Source organism: Nannospalax galili, unplaced genomic scaffold (genome assembly GCF_000622305.1).
Source record: "Nannospalax galili isolate Female #2095 unplaced genomic scaffold, S.galili_v1.0 scaffold596, whole genome shotgun sequence".
Taxonomy (NCBI): Eukaryota; Metazoa; Chordata; class Mammalia; order Rodentia; family Spalacidae; genus Nannospalax; species Nannospalax galili.
The window spans coordinates 1,810,481-1,827,661 of record NW_008340140.1 but is presented as its reverse complement, the minus strand read 5'-3'; the positions used below and the strand labels follow the sequence as shown (position 1 = coordinate 1,827,661).

The following is a 17,181-nucleotide window of genomic DNA, read 5'->3' as shown; positions in this document are numbered from 1 at the left end:
AATGCCAGCCTGGTCTACATAGTGAGTTCCAGGACAGCTGGGGCTACAGGGAGACCCTGTCTCAAAAAGACAAAAAATAAAATAAAAATAAAATTACAATCCCGTAATCAACTCCATGAGGTATTTCTTTTTATTTTTAGGAGAAACAGGCCTTAACTATATAGCCCCGGCTTGCCTAGAACTCGCTATGTAGACCAGGCTGGCCTCAAACTCATAGAGATCCACTTGCCTCTGTGTCCCCAGTGGTGGGACCGCAGGCGTGCGCTACCATGGCCAGTTCCATGAATAACCGCTTTGCATTAACTTACTGAAGGACCGTTTCCTCCCTTTCCTTTTCCATGTTCTTAGTGAGTCCATATTCAGGAAATCTAAGCTAAGCAAATTTTGCCCAGTTACTTAGGCCCTGCCATATGGCTACAGTACTGGGCCAACTGTGAACATTTAGACTGGGATAAATCTTCCTTGTTTAATTGCATTAATTTCGTGTACTGGGGGAGATTGAAAATCAACAGCAGCTTGAGCTAAAATTTTGCTTAGCTTCCATTTTGTGTTATATGTATAGTTTTTCAAATGTGCAAAACTCAGGCATTAAGTAAATCAGCGTTCAATATTTCAGCAAGAGCTTCAAAATTGGGAAGATAGGTGTCAGGGTAATTGACTAAAACAAACAATAAACAAATCCAAACTCTTGGGGCTGGAGAGATGGCTCAGCAGTTTAGAGCACTGGTTGCTCTTGCAGAGGACCTGGGTTCAGTTCCCAGCACCCACGTGGCATCTAACAACTGTCTGTGACTCTAGTTCCAGGGGATCCGACGCCCTCTTCTGATGTCCATGGGCACTGCATGACATGGGTGCACTTACATACATGTAGGCATAACACTCATACACATAAGATAAAAATAATAAGATATTTTTAAAGTAATAAAACATTTTAAACAAAGACAAACTCTTCACTGTCATATGTACCAAATTTGAGCTCTTTTCAGTGTCTCTACTTAAGATTTTACTCAAATGCTTTAAAAATATTCTTAGTAAATAAGAAAGATATGATTGATTCTTGCCTGGCAATCTTCCCTGCCCAGTTTATCTCTGGATTTCTGTGGTCTGGGGTGGACATGATCCCATTCTCAGTGTTTGACATGAGGCATCAAGCCCACATAGTTTCCCTTGAAGAACTTCCCATATGTTCCTCACTGTAATTCAGCGGCCATGCTCATTAGGGAAAAATGATTAACTGCACTCGATCCATCACATTAAAGGGAAGCTAGACTAACGTGATCTGGGATTTGGGAAATGAAAGAGTCCTTAAAGCTGTGGTCTGTGGGGAAAGTTAGAACAGCACTGAGGACAGACAGTATCCTGACAACCCACATGGTGGGTTCCGCTGACAGATTATTCTGGGAGTAGGGGGTGGGATCGATGGCACAGCGTTGTCTCTGGGAGTAGAAAGGTAAAGTATAGGGATTACATTGAGAACTGAGAAACAGTAACTGACATTCTATTTTCCTCTATGCTAAAAACATCAGTACACATCAGCCAGGGATGTTGGTTCCCTGCCCACTCTTAGAATAATTGGACACCGACCACTTTGATTCTAGTTAGTTGTTTAGCAAATGCAAACAAGAACCCTAATCACATAAAAAAATCAACAGACTCTTGGAGCTGGAGAGATGACTCAATGATTCAGAGGACTGGCTGCTTTTGCAGAGGACCCAGGTTCGATTCCCAGCTCCCACATGGCAGCTAACAACCCTCCACAACTCCAGTTCCACGGTGTCTGACACCTTCTTCTGACCTCTGCAGGCATTCATAACACAGGTGCACTTACGTGCAGGCAATACACTCATACACATAAAATAAAATTTAAAAAAATATTTAAAAAATCAAGACCTCAGTGTATTGCAGGTGTGGTGGCATAGGCCTGGATCCAAGCCCACGAGAGGCAAGACGGATTGCTGCAGGTTTGACATCAACTTGGGCTACCTAGACAGTGTGTTCCAGATATCACAGGCTTTATAACAAGACCCTGTTTCAAAACCAAACAGAATCTCAGCACACTGGCCTCCTAAGAGCTGAGTTTTTAGAAGCCTCTTGGTTTTGTCTTCCTAGGATGTGTGAGACTGGTGAAGGGCTGTTTATCTTTCAAACGAGAGAAGGTGAAGCCATCTACCAGAAGGTCCACTCTGCTGCTTTGGCCATAGCCGAGCAGCACGAACACCTGCTGCAGAGCGTGAAAAATTCAATGGTACGTTCGGAACGCCTTGTTTCTGCCTGGTGCACACCACTACAGGACTTGGGGTGGGAATGTTTATGCTGAACAACGTGGCCAGTATTACTTAAGCAGATGCTCTGTTTCCTTATTCAGTGCTATATGGCATGGATTAAATGCTATTCTTAGAATTCCTAAAGTGGCCAACTGGTAAACCAGACCCATACATGCACTCAACTACCTTACCATTAATTATCGTGTGGGGGCATTTGTTGTGTACAGTCCAGAGAATGGTCAATAATAACTACTTTTGGTTTCAAATGGGTGAGTTTATTAAGCATGCAGCAAACAAAAGGAAAAGAACAAACAGTTGGTAGCCGAGCTGATAGGAGCAGCAGACTAGGGAGCATCATCCAGTCAGGCACTGACAACACCCAGCACAGACGACTGGCGTAGTCTGACTGAGAACAAAGGTGATATCATCAACCTGCGGCTTGTGATGCTCAGCAGAAATCAACTGGGGACAGTTGCATTGGGACACTCAACTGGAGTTCCCTACTGTGGATGAACTTCTGGGGTCCTGTTCCTCCAGCCTTTGTACCAATGACAGTCATGTCTGTTGGAAATGGTTTGCCTTGTCTCTTTCTTGAGGACACAGTGTTTTTAGCATTTTTAGCTGCTTGCTGTTTCTCCCTCTCCCCATCACAGAATCGGGGAGTCAGTGGCTCCCCCAGGTGATTGCTGCTGAGTATCTATGTGTGTATATGCCACGTTAGGACGCAGAAGAGCTTGTCCATAGATGCGCATACACATTCATGTCAGTTTTGTTTGTTTGTTTGTTGAGACAGAGTCTCCTTGTAGCCCCAGCTGATTTGAAACTCACTTAGACCAGGCTGGCCTTGAGCTTACAGAGATCCACATACTTCTGCCTCCTGAGTGCTGGGATTAAAGGTGTGAGCCACCATCACCACACCTGGATCCTTGTTGATTTTAATCTTGTAAATTATGTTGGCAAATTGCCATGTGCTGTTTAAACTTTCTTAGAGGCCCCCTCTATTTCAAATGCAAGCATGTTTGTCTCAAAGTGTCCTTTAAAGCCCCCAGAACAGATCAAAAGTAGAGTGAGCTAACTCTCTTTGCTTAATGGTCATGAGCTGGGACATTGGTCTTTTGTTACCTTAAAACTCAGACTTGAACTTAGACCTTCAGCACTCCTGGATCTCAGCCTTCATATTATATAAGTCTCTCTCTCTCTCTCTCTCTCTCTCTCTCTCTCTCTCTCTCTCCTATTTTACATTTTGGGAAATCCCTGACTAATCTCACCAACGTGGTATAGACACAGCTAATATGGAGACATGGAGGCCATTACTGCCTGTTGTACTTGGGAACACTACATTGTAGCCAGGCCTAGTTACACCACCAATACGGATCCATTCCAGCCTCATGGAGAAGAATAAACTTCTACATTTTTCCAAGCCCTGATTTTCTGCTTCATAAAATGGGATCAGTAATTATATTGATCTTTAGTTTTTCAAGTTTAAATGAGATCTGCTTGCAGTGCATTTGACACAGAGCCCATTGTGCATGATGCCTTGTCAAAGTGGCAGTTAGTACTGTTATTCCCAGAAGCCCTTATCAGTGTGGGTGCTCAGACCGGAGCAGATTTGTTGGTCTAGACTGGCTTTAGCAACAACCGTATCCACTTACATGGTTCATCTGCCTGTCTCTTTCTGGGTATAAGAAGGGCCAACCTAAGATAGCTTCGAGAAGAAGTGGGGAATGAAGCAGTGTGGTGGTTTGCAGGTCAGAAACTACTACAAGGAGCTACAGGAAAGACTCATGTTTGCTACAAATCTGCCTGGCTCCTGACACCAAGGAGACGCCCATTGCCAACTTTTGAGTGTGGCGCTTCCAGTGTTTTAACCTATGGGGACATAAGACATGGGATGATATTGAACCCTTGACTTACAATTAGCTTCTAAAAAAATATTTTAGCTATTATTTTTATTTTATGTGTATGAATGTATTGTCTGCATGAATGTAAATGCCCCCGTGTCATGCAAAGCCTGTGGAGGTCAGAAGAGGGCGTCAGAGCCTTTGGAACTACAGTTATAGACGGTTGTTAGCTGCCGTGTAAGTGCTGGAAATCAAACCTGGGTCCTTTGCAAGAGCCACCAGTGCTGTTAACCACTGCCTGAGCCATCTCTCCAGCCCACAATTAACTTTTAATCCACAGACAACTTGGGGTCCACCCTCACCTTCAGCTTGTTGAGGCAGGGTTTCTTGTTTGCTTCCGTGTGTCAGGATAGCTGGTTTTGCAGGAGCTTTCTGGGGTCTTCTCTTTCCACCTCCCATCTCTCCTTAGGGATACCAGGGTGACAAACACACTGCTTTAGCTGGATTTATGTGGACTCAGTCCATGCTTATGCAGCAAGTGTTTTACCACGGAGCATCTCCCCAGCCCACAGCTAGCTTTTTGCAAAAGCATTAACCAGTGTCAACCTGTTTCCACATCAAGCATCATGGTTATGTGGGAGTTCCACTGCTGTTTAAAACTGTTTCAGCTCAGTGCTTTATCTGTACGCATGCTATTTGTTTAGGAGAAACTTTTAAAATTTAATTGCTGAATCAAAGACTGAATACTTTTAAAGATTTGATTTTCTTTCTATAAAGACTTCCTTTTGCAACTTGTGGACTCGATATCTATTTGCCTATGTACTTATCAGTTCTGTATGTGGCAATAAAGATAAACCAGTGAATGGGTGGAAGGGCAGATGGCAGAGAGAGACAGGAAGAGGCGGAGCAAAGCAGAATGCACGTCATCTCAAACTTACAAGGGGACATGCCTCCATATTAGACTTGGCTGCATCCCGTTAGCTGCTTGTAAGCTCCTAAAGAAGGTTTTGCAAGATTACCTTATTTGCAAAGCCGACTTCAGCATAAATTGGCACGGGAAAGGCAGGTTCTGTGCACGTTTTTCTGTTTTCAATCGCCCTGTTATTTCCACTAAAATTAATCAGGAATATTGAGAAATTCATTCCGATCACCCCTTTGCACATGTAACTAGAAAGTAATGCTGTGTTCTTCATGAGTTCTATGAGAGAAATACAATTTGAAAGGAGCATCCTGTTTCAGATGACATGAGCAAGCCTCCAAATGGGATCTGAAAAACCTGGGGTTGTGAAAAGCTAAACATCAGTGTATTTTAGTCAGAGCTCATTAGGGGAGCACAGAGGCACTGTGAGACAGTGGAACAGAGGAAGGAACTCACTATGTAGACCAGGCTGCCTTAAACTCACAGAGATCTGCCTGCTTCTGCCCCCGAGTGCTGGGATTAAAGGTGTGTGCCACGACGCCTGGCTTGGCTGTGTTCTTTATGGACGATGACCTCTACTCTCCTGCCGACCTGCTTCTCTGAGGTAGCCAAGGTTATAATTGGAGGAGGGAAGAAGATCACCTCTGGCTTTGGCCTCCCTTTTAGGAAGCCCCCACTTGCTGTTTGCTGCTGCTGCTCTAAAGCCCCCAGGACTGCATATGCAGAGAGATGCTCCACTCTGGGACTCATGGGGACCCATGCCAATCTTAGGGTATAGCCTTGGGAGGAGAGAGCAGATCATCTCAGTAACCTGAACCCCAGAGCTCACAAACACAAGGATGTGGGTTGGATGGTAGTAACCACCATTGCGGTTAAATTATGATAATGTGGCTAAATTATGACACCTCAGTGGTAGACAGGTCCTCTTTCCAGCTCAAGATCCTTAGCCTGACTGTATTTGCAAAGTCCCCGGTGTTTCTCAACTTGTGCTGTTTGCTGGTAATTCCATTTATTTCCTGAGCATCTGCCCCATTCCCGCCCAGCTCTTTAGCAATAACAGTCCTGCTGTTTATCCAGTTTCTGCCACACACCTGGTTCTTCATCCGCCGTTTCTCTCTCCACCACAGTGACACGTTCATTCATTCCCAATCACATGTTCATTCATAAGTGTTTATTGAGGCCCTTCTATGCTATGTTTTGTGCTGCAGGTTGTGATGCTAGATAGACAGGCAGGCCAGGATCCCTTGTTAGAGGGTGTTTACCTGGAAGGAATCAGAGCCTCTCGTCATACAGATGAGAGAAGTGATGTTCACAGGGACCAGGCACTTACTTGCAGCTGCGGGGCACACTGTGATGGGAGGCTTGGAATGCAGGGCAGTTTTGTCTGGTTCCTACCTCCTACTCTGCCACAAGGCCCCAATCTCTTGAAGGGTTAAAGTTCTGAGTAGTCAGGGTCTTCAAATCTCTCAATATCAATATCTTTCCAAAACACCTGCTCACTTACATCTGAAGAAAGAGGGCTGAGGAGATGCTTAGTTTGTAAAGTGATTGACTTGAAAGCATTCGGTCCAGAGCTCATCTCCAGAACTCACAAACCAAACAAAACACGGGTGTAGGACTATCTCTGAAAAAAAAATAATAAAATGCCCAAGAAAAAGGTGAAAGGGCCTGAAAATGATACCCCAGGTTGTCTTCTGGCCTCCACAGACATGGATGTGCGCACACACACACACACACACACATGCCCGCGCGCGATTGATTTTTAAAATATCTGATTTTTTTTTAAGGAGCTTTGGTGTCAGATAGTGATTTTATGCCTTAAAACTCTTCCCACCCTCCCAGTTTTCAAATCAAATATACATTATCATTTGCTGTATGTGCAGAGGGTGTTAGAGTCAGGGTGGACCCAAGGGGGCTGCTGAAGGAGAGGGCAAGCCTTCGCTCCATTGCCAGCTGCCAGCTGCCTTGCTAAGGAAGCAGGAAGCCTGTGGGACAGCCCGGGACAGCCCTTGCAGCAGTGGCTATTTTTGCTGCCTCTGAGATCTGTGTCTATGACAAACTCTAATTTTGGAACACGGAGTGGCAGTGTGTGGGATGTTCCTCATTCCACAAGGAGGCCTGTCATTTTCAGAATCTCCATCAAGGCATGAGCCTCAGGGGGAAATGGCCTGCCACTTAGCAAGGATTTTCAGGGCCTGCAGGGTGGGCTTGGTGGAGGGGGACATTCGGACCCCAGGTGGCCTCTCCCTCCTAAGCTGGATCTGTGATTATACAGGGGCTTGACTGTGAAATTGGAACTGTTCTTTCTCACCTCTTTTGTTTGCTTGTTTAATGATTGATTTATGACCAAATTCTCAAATAAAAGCTGCTAATGAATTTATAGAATTAAAGTGGTATTCTTCCACAACTCTTGAAACCACATCAAATTATATTCAAGCGAATTGTAAGAGCAGTTTCTTACACATTATATATATATATATATATATATATATATAGAGAGAGAGAGAGAGAGAGAGAGAGAGAGAGAGAGAAACTCATGCAATGAAATTTGATTGACATTTCAGACACACAGACCTTGTGTGGTGGATTTGACATGGGTAACCACATTTCTCACTCTATATCCCCCGCTGTCCTCTCTTCCTCCTCCCCTCCCTCAAATCAGATTTTACCTCTTCTATTTCTGGACTCTGGCTAACTGTGGTGACTTTAACATACTGCTTAAAGCAATTATCAACTTTTTTCTCTCCTAAATTAAAATCTTTTTATATCCTGGCATATTAATTATACAAAAAACTTTAATGGACTGCCTGTCACCACTTGCAAAGCAGTGTGGTATGTCTGAAGAAGGACATACCGAAAGCTTAAAAAGGGCTTTTGCTTCTAAGCTGGGTGTGGTGGCTCATGCCTGTAATCCAATGCTACCAAGGCTGATGAAGGAGGAGTCTGAGTTCAAGGCCAGCCTGAGTGAGTTCAAGGCCAGCCTGAGTGAGTTCAAGACCAGCCTGAGTGAGTTCAAGGCCAGCCTGAGTGAGTTCAAGGCCAGCCTGAGTGAGTTCAAGGCCAGTCTGAGTGAGTTCAAGGCCAGCCTGAGTGAGTTCAAGGCCAGTCTGAGTGAGTTCAAGGCCAGCCTGAGTGAGTTCAAGGCCAGTCTGAGTGAGTTCAAGGCCAGCTTGAGCTGTATACTTTGAGCCTATTTAAAAAACAAATAAAAAACATGTTTTGCATCACTAAACAAGTTTAAATTTTAGATAAAGGAGTCTCTTTCAAGTATGGACTCTTGGTAGGTTAACCAGGCCCACACTAAAGGACATCTGGAGACACAAATTAGACTCTGTAGGCCTTGTTTTATATATATAAGTAGATAGAGTCCATTGAATTGGGAGGGTCAGAAGGGAAAGTGTGGATATGGGAGGGGATTGAAACACCACCAAATTATGCTGTATGAAAATCTCAAAGGTTCAATAAAACTTTTTTTTTTTTGGTTGTTCTTTTTTTGAGACAGGGTCTCCCTGTAGCCCCAGCTGGCCTGGAACTCACTATGTAGACCAGGCTGGCCTTGAACTCACAGAGATCTGCTGGCCTCTGCCTCCTGAGTGCTGGGATTAAAGGCGTGAACCACCTAAAACTTTTTTTAAAAATGATCTCAAATAAATAAATAAGACATGAAAAAGTTTTAGGTACAGTGTTTGGCTTTAAGACATTAAAATATATAGTTCTACCTGTTCAATTTCTGCAGTCTCTTTGGAACACAATTTGTTCTTATTTCTCAAAATTAAATTCCAGCATAGTTTTGCTCAGAAACAATAATTCCAGGAATTTAAAACCTACTAACAGGCATGACTGTCGTAAACACAGGAACATGCTGGGGAGGAATCCTTCCTGCATTCTTGTGCTTCTTTCTTTTTTTTTGTTAAAAATACTTATTTCTGGGGCTAGAGAGAAGGCTCAGTGGTTAAGAACACTGATTGTTCTTGCAGAAAATCCCAGTTTGAATCCCAGCACCTGCATGGCAGCTAACAACTGTCCATCATTTCTGTTCCAGGGGATCTGGTGCCCTCTTCTGGCCTCCGTGGGCATTACATGACAAGGGTGCACTTACAAACATGCAGGCAGTACAGGCATGCACATAAAAACAATAAAATTTTATTAAAGATATTTTATTTACTTATTTTTAAATTGTGTGTGTGTGTGTGTGTGCACATGTGTGTGCAGATACCCGAGGGGACCAGAAGAGGGTATTGGATCCCCTGGAGCTAGAGTTGCAGGCCTTTGTGAACTGCCCAGTGTGGGTGCTGGGAACTGAACTTGGGTCCTTTCCAAGAGCAGTAAGGATTCTTAGCTGCTGATCTATTTTTCTAGTCCCTCAACTCTTCTTTTTAACAAATACTTGCTGATCCCTGTGTATCTATCAGACAGCATATGAAGTGATAAAAAAGCTACCTATTTTTAGGTAGCTTATTTGTAGCAGGAGAAATAACTAGAAAGAGGTAAAATGTCCTCTGAAAGGGGGCTGATTAAAAGCCATGATAAACCAGGAGTTTTATCAGGCAGACAACAGGAGGCAGAACTCACAGCGATGGCTCAGTGAGGCATTGTACATCGCATCATCAAAGGAGCATAAAGTCAGCCAATGAGGATGAGGCAGGGTGGTAGACACAATGCCCTCACTTTAATATGGATACAAATTTAACTTCTAGAATGATAGAAATGTGCATGTTAATGTCACTGACTTTGGAAGAAGATGAGTAACTAATTAGAGCATTTGGGAAGGGACAGGGACTTTGGATTCTTTTTCTGTCATCTAAGTTTTAAAAATCCTAGCTGCATAATTATATTTATAGAAACGGAAACAGAAATTGAATTTCTGCATAAGGCAGATGGAACTGAGGCAAATGCTGAAGGTACAGGAGGGTCTCCCATGAGCAGTGGTAAAAATGTACCATAGCAGATGATGAGTTTTAAAACTATGTGGCTGAGTGATGGTAAAGACACGGAGCACAGTGGGCATGCTATTTCTAAGCAAACAGTCTTTCTAGGTGTACTATTTCGAGGCTGTGTTAGAAAGCAAGCTAACCATGGGTCTGAGAGGGAGCCAGCGTGCAAGTTCCCCTGTGGTTTCTGCCTCAGGTTCCTGCTTGAGCACCTACCCTGAACTCCCTCAAGGATGGACTGTGATTATTTAGTGCAAGCTAAATAAACCCTTTCCTTCCCAAGTTGCTTTGGATCAGAGAGTTTTCTCAAAGCAACAGAAAGGGAATCAAGACATGGAGCATAAAAGGTTGAGAAGAAAACTGTTGGGGCTGTAGAGAAGTCTGTCAAGGGCCAAGGGCATCTTCTTAGAGCAGATTATGTCTGTGGGAGACGTGGGATGCACAAGTGTTGGCTACGTGGTGCAACTGCAGGTAGTTATGGTATTGTATGTATCTGACATTCGTTGAGAATTGACCGTGTTGGCGGCATTGCTCCAAAGCTACACGTCTATTAGCATTCCATCTTCAACACGGCCATAGCTACAGACAGTGTCACCTCACTGCCGTGCCTGAGGGGTTTGATGTGTGGACGCACTGACAAAGCAGTAGAGCCAGGATGTAAACCAAATGACCACAGGCTCCTGGGCCCACCCTGGGGGCCCTGTATTACGCTTTCTCAACTCAAGTTTAAAACCTAAATCACGTCACAGAGAGTTCTGCATGAATTCCTTAGAAACTAATAGAAGATTTGTAGAATTTCCCTGTATTTAGTAATAAATATAAGGACAAATCAATTTGTTTTTTAGAAAACTTTAAAAATTTTTTATTTATTATTTTTATTTTATGTGTGAGAATGTATTGCCTACATGTATGTAAGTGCACCCGTGTTGTACAATGCCTGCAGAGGTCAGAAGAGGGCATCAGATTCCCCTGGAACTGGAGTTATGGATGGTTGTTAACCGCCATGTGGGTGCTGGTAATTAAACCAGGGTCTCCTGCAAGAGTAGCCAGTGCTCTTAACTGCTGAGCCATCTCTCCAGTCCCACAGATCAACTTGTTAACTCAGATGTGGTAGATACAGATGAAACTCAGGGTTCTTCTTTAAGTCTGCTATGGCACTTGTGTTTTAGAAAAAGATGAAGAAGACTTCATTGGGTGAGCTCATCTCTTTAGCTCCCGTGACATCATAATGATTTGAAACATGTAGTGGTATACTTTAATAAGACTGTATTGAAGACTGCTTTTCTCCAAGCTGTAAGCCCCCATCACCATGTGGTGGTTCCTGTTTAGCTCATGGCTGTTTCTCTAGGGAGAGGAAACAAACCGACTACCACCAACAGCTTGTAGCTAATATCAATGCTTAAGGTAGTGACTGCACACTGAAAGCCTGATGATGGTTAAGACCATATCCTGAGTCCTTCCTCATTTGAATTTGTTCACTGGGGAGCCAAGGATTGTGGGTTCATTGTATGATCACATAGACAGGGATCAGTAATACAGTTTCCTAATGTCAATCATGATCAAGTTTGAGGCTGGAATGGTGAGGATGTAGGACGATGAATGGAATCAGCTCATTGCAGCTCCTAGTCTACCTTGAGAAATCAACTATGAATGGTTTCTTGGAGAACCTCTTTAAAGGACAATAATAAATATTTCAGGTTTTGTTGGCCGTGTGTCACCTCTGTGCTTTTCGCTCTTTCCGGTTCCTCGCTCTTCATAGCATCCTTCTTACTTTCTTTGTTATTAGATCTGTTTGTTTATTGTGTGTGGAGGGGTGCATGCCATGGCGTGAGTGTCTGTGTGTGTGTGTGTGTGTGTGTGTGTGTGTGTGTGTGTGAGGATAAGTTGCTGGAATTGATTCCCTCTACCACTTAGGTCCCAGGGATCGAACTTGGGTTGTCAGACTTGGGGGCAAGCACCTTTACCTGGTGAGCCACCTCACTGGCTCCTTTTTTAATGTTAAACATGTAAAACCCATCTTAGGAAACTGGGGTTTGGCTTGTAGGCTCTACATCCCTGATCAGACCCCAGCTCTATACCCTGCTTCACAGGCAGAAAACGAAAATGTACTTATTAATCAATCATTCCTTCCTCTCCAACCCATATGAATTCACTTTTTTACCCTAAGAGTTTACTAGAGGCAAAAGCAAACATTTCAAGTACCTAGTCATTAAATCAGAGGCCCTTAAGGATTAAATCAGAATCCACCAGTTTAGAAATACCAAAGGCATCATTCAGAAGACCTTCTAGCTTGATGTTGCCCCAGTGGGCAAAATTCTTTGTCCTGTATGGTTCTTTACCATGATCAGCAACTGACTGCCAGACTACCTCGGGGAGAGGGGCTTCAGAGGTTGTTGTGGTGGTTTGAATGAGAAGTGTCCCCTATGGGCACAAGTATTTGAACACCTGGTCAGTTGGTAGCACTGTCCTGGGAGGGTCATGGAACCTTTAGGAGTTGTAACCTTGCTGGAGAAAGCAGGTCACTGCAGGCGGGGTTGGGTGTTCATAGCCTCCAATTCCAGTGTGTGGTCTGTCAACTTCCTGCCAGTGCTTGAAGATGTGTGCCTTCAGCTTCCTGCTCTGGCTACCTCCGCCACCGTGCCTCCCAGCCATGATGGATTCATCCTTCTGGAACCACAAGTCAAATAAACTCTTCTTCTGTAAGTTTCCTTGGTCATAGTGTTTTATCACAGCAACAGAAAAGTTACTAATATATAAGTGACCAGCTGTGAAGGTTTCAGCATTCTAGGGAGACCCAGTTCATGGTGGTTGCAGAACCAAAAATTGGCCACTGCAAGGTTTTCTAGCCAAGGTTCTGTCTAAGCATGTGATATGAGTCCTGTGCTATCAAGGGAGGTGAAGCATTTTCCTTCAGTGACAGTTCAGACAGCAAGGAAACATTGATTGATGGCTCAAGTGGCCAGAGCTGGGACGGGGTTACGGTTGCTGAAGATCATGCAGAGGTTGTATGGGCTGACATATACAGGCCATTTTTTATCTGGTTTGCCAGCTATTGGCTCAGATGGTATTATTTTTTAATTAAATTTGTTTCCAATATTTAAGTGGGGGACTCCACCTGGAGTACAGATTTCTGTCTTTTGGAATAAGACTATCCGATTAACCCTGAACTAAGACTTAACAGCAGCCTCATGTAGAAATGGTAAATGGGCTGCAGTTTTCACTTTTTATTCTCTTGCCTAAATGACTTGAATCTTTTACTCCTATAACAAATCTGCAGCCTTCTATTAGGGGAACAATGCATAGTTCCAGATAGCTTTCTCTGTTGCTGTGAGAAACACCACGTCCAAAAGCGGCTTGGGGAGGAAAGGCTTTGTTTCTTCTTATGCTTTATAGCCAGTCATCAACAGAAGCCAAGGCAGAACTCAAGACAGGAACCTAGAGGCAGGAAATGCAGGAGAGACCGTGGAGGAGTGCAGCTTCCTGATTTGCTCCCCTTGGTTTGCTCAGCTGCCCCTGTTACACAGCCCAGGCCCACTTGCCTAAGGATGGCACTGTCTCCGGCGGGCTGGGCTCTCCTACATCAATTATCAGGCAAGAAAATGCGCCACAGATATGCCCACTGGCCAATCTGATGTGGAGAATTCCTCGATTGAAGTTCCCTCTTCCCAGGTGACCAGTTTATGTCAAGTTGATAAAAACGAACCAGCACAGTTCTTGTCCTTTGCATTTTTTCCCAGCACACTTATTTTCTTTCATCTCTTTGCTTTGAAGATCATAGTTATTAGTCTGGTAGCAGCAGCTTATTTTTGTTAGAATACATGTGCACCTGACAGCTTATGATAAAACAATGGAAAGCATGTACATACGTAGTTTGTTACGTGTGCATGGACATATGTGTACAGAACCTTGATGACTAACAGCAGTAAGCTAGACAGTCTTCTTTAGAAAAGAAAATCAGCTTTTGTGGATTTCAACCTGTAATGAAAAGACTCTATGATAAGCTTTTAGATCTGATCAAAACGGTGACCAGGAATATTTTTCTACGTGGAGATACATTTGAAAGTGAAAGTGAATCTATTAAAAATAGGGTTGGGCAGGAGAGATGGCTCAGCAGGGAAAGCGCTTACCACACAAGCGAGGACTAGAGTTCAGATGTAAAAGCCAGGTGGGCATGGTGACCTGCCTCTAATCCCAGTGCACAGGAGGCAGAGGTAGGGAGCCCTGGAGCAAGCTGGATGGCTAGACTAGCCAGAATTGTATGCCCCAAGTTCAGTGAGAGACCTCAGTATAGAAGGTGGAGAGTGATTAAGGAAGACACCCAATGTCAGGCTTCCTCATGCAAGTGCATTCACATACATGTGTGTCCACACACATGCAAACATGGAAACACATATGGACAACACACATATGCAAAAGAAACATAAAGGTTGACTAAGTAGTTAGTAGGCTCAAAATGAAAATGTAGGGCCCTTGTTTAAAAGCTATTAATATTTTCAAGATGGTAACATCTGAGCATCAAATCAAGCCGGAGGCCCTTTCAACTTGGGATTCAATGCGGCTGAACACTTCATATGCCCACGAAGTCAGCTCTGACTAACAGTGGTGCCTACCCCATTCAATGTGTGTAAACAGGATACAGCCAGGCAAACGGGATGTGTGGTTACCCTAACCATCAGTTCACAGTGGGTACCCATTTCATTTACCATGGGACAGTTCACAATATCTGGAGTCAGCTTTGGTTGTTAACACTTGAGGTCCTATTCAGAGCCAGTGGAGAGAGGCCCTCAAATATTACTAACCCTTAAAATGCACAGGACAGAGAGTAACCTGGTCCCAAAGGTGCCAAGGGTAAGAAACCAGAATCTAAAGACAGTTCAGTTCTGCTCCAAGGGCATCAGAATTGATGGACCAGAATCCAGAATCTAATACCTCTTCCTAGCTATGAACCTGGCCTCTCGTTGGCTTTTGTAATGTCACGTATGGGTGATGACAACCACGTCTTGGTTGTGCAATGCTCTGTGGGTCACATCACTTGGTATGTGTAAGGCACTGGGAGGGGACAGAGTAAGATTCCACAGATGTAAGATATTCTAGTGACTCTTTTGTTACACAAACTGTTGTGAGCTAGGCTTAGAAACAGACTCAGTCTGAAGCCCAGGAAGGCAAGAAGGTAACACAAGGAACTGGGCTGATGAGACTGTGTGATGTTGTTTTCTTGAGACCCTGATGGAATTGGTGCATTATGAAAGAACAGAATGAAGATGGGTTCACTGGACTCACAGGTGAGTCCTTGTCTTCTTTGGGTGGAGCAGGGACTAGCTCTTAACAGGGACCCCATAAATATGCAGAGTGATGCCTACTTTGTAAAGCAAAATGCAGCCAAGCATCAAAGTAGCTGCAATGCATCTATCCCGTGGGTGATCCTGCTGGGAGCCCATTGCTCAGAATTGAACCCCAGAGTGAGTTGAAACATGAAAACGAGCCACCTTCCTTTTCTGACAAGTGTTTGGTATCTTGTCACAAACACACCTGCTTCTACTGAGGATGAGTCTAGGACTGAAAGGGTCCATCGGACCATGTGTGTGAATGTGGAGGTCAGAGGCCAGACCTGGGCGTCACTCCTCAGGAGTCATTTACCTGTTTGCTGAGGTACAGTCTCTTCATTGACCCAGAGCTCGCTAATTAGGAAAGGCTGGTTACCTTCCGCACTGGGATTTTTACGTTATGCATTAACTTTAAAGTTGTTCTTACTTTTATTTTAAAATTATGTGTGTGTGTCTATGTGTGGGTAAGTGCTTAAGTTTGCAGGAGTCCTTGGGAGCCAAAAGAAGGCTTCAGATACCTTGGGGCTGGAGTTACAGGAGGTTGTAAGGTACCTGACATGGGTGTTGGGAAATGAACTTGGGTCCTCTGCCAGAGCAGTACACATTCTTAACTGCTCAGCCATCTCTCCGACCCCCTATATGCATTAATTTTAAAAGCCCACTTTTGAGAAAGTGGCAGCTCCCCTAGGCCACAAGCCTCTGATTGGCAGAGACATTTGTCTGTAGCGAGGTACAAGCATGGCAGACGGCTCAAAGGTTTGTTGAATGGATAAAATAAAGATCAAGCATAATATGTTAGGAACACAGAGGAAAAAAAATTTAAGCCAGCATTCCAAATTCACTTCCTTTGCAATATTCAAACAAGGCTCGGGTTCCAACCAAGTTGGCTTTAAAAGGCTGCAGAAAACTTGTTCCCCATGATTCCTCCTCCCAACCTGTAAATGGGAAGTGGGTTTCCTTAAGGAGGAGGCGTGGAGTTACCCGAAGTGAATGAACGGTGGTTTTGCTTTATGCATGCGGTTGAGGATTCAGATGGCTCTGAATAAATGCATGTGAATTGCTTTCAGTAACCACTGGGGTGCATCTGCTGCATGGCAGGATGCCGCACTTGGAAACTTGGCCCCAGGTGGCTGACTTCACAAGCAGTGTACTTGTCAAAGCTGTAAGTCACACTGGAGGCTGCGTGTCAGCCAGAGCCCTGCTTCCCAAGTCATGTGCCCCACCATTGAAATCATCTTTTAAGCAGGAAAGCAACCTCTCTCTCTCCCTCCCCCTCCCTACTTCTTCCTTCCTTCCTCCCTCCCTCCCTCCTTCCTCCCTCCCTCCCTCCCTTTCCCGACTTCTTCCTTCCTACCCTCTTTCCCTCCCTTCCTCCTTCCCTCCCTCCCTCTCTCTTTCCTTTCTCTCTCTCTCTCTCTCTCTCTCTTTCTTTCCTCATGTTTTTATGTGTGCATGTGTGTGTCTGTGTGTCTGTGTGTGCGTGTGTCTGTGTGCCTGTGTGCTTGTGAGTATGTGTGTAGAGGCCCGATGTCAAACTTGGATACCATTCCTTACATTCTGTGCACCCTGTTTTTTGAGACAGGGTTTCTTACCTGGCGTGGGGATCCTCAAGTAGGATAGGTTGGTTGGCCAGTGAGCCCCAGGGATCTACCTGTACCTGCCCCAGCAGCACTGGGATTACAAGCGTGGACCACTACACTTGGATTTCTTTTTTACATGAGTTATGGGGATCAAACACGCCTCATGCTTGTGTATCAAGCTCTTTACTGACAGGACGGTCTCCTGTCCCCTTCCTCCCTCCCTCCCGCCCTCCCTCCCTCCTTCCTTCCCTCCTTCCCTCCTCTTTTGCAACAGGTTCTCACTTTATAGGTCCAGCTAGACTTGAACTCATGATCCTCCTGC

At 44.4% G+C, this 17,181-nt stretch overlaps 1 protein-coding gene across 2 annotated transcripts in view; it reads left to right on the top strand.

The window, feature by feature from the left end:
- Nucleotides 1-17,181, top strand: part of Dok5 (docking protein 5) — a 173,766-nt gene that overhangs the window by 127,872 nt on the left and 28,713 nt on the right. For both annotated transcript variants that reach the window (XM_008835132.2, XM_029564540.1), the window contains exon 6: nucleotides 2,110-2,245. In XM_008835132.2, the coding sequence (XP_008833354.1) occupies nucleotides 2,110-2,245 (136 nt within the window). The remainder of the gene's footprint in view (nucleotides 1-2,109; nucleotides 2,246-17,181) is intronic.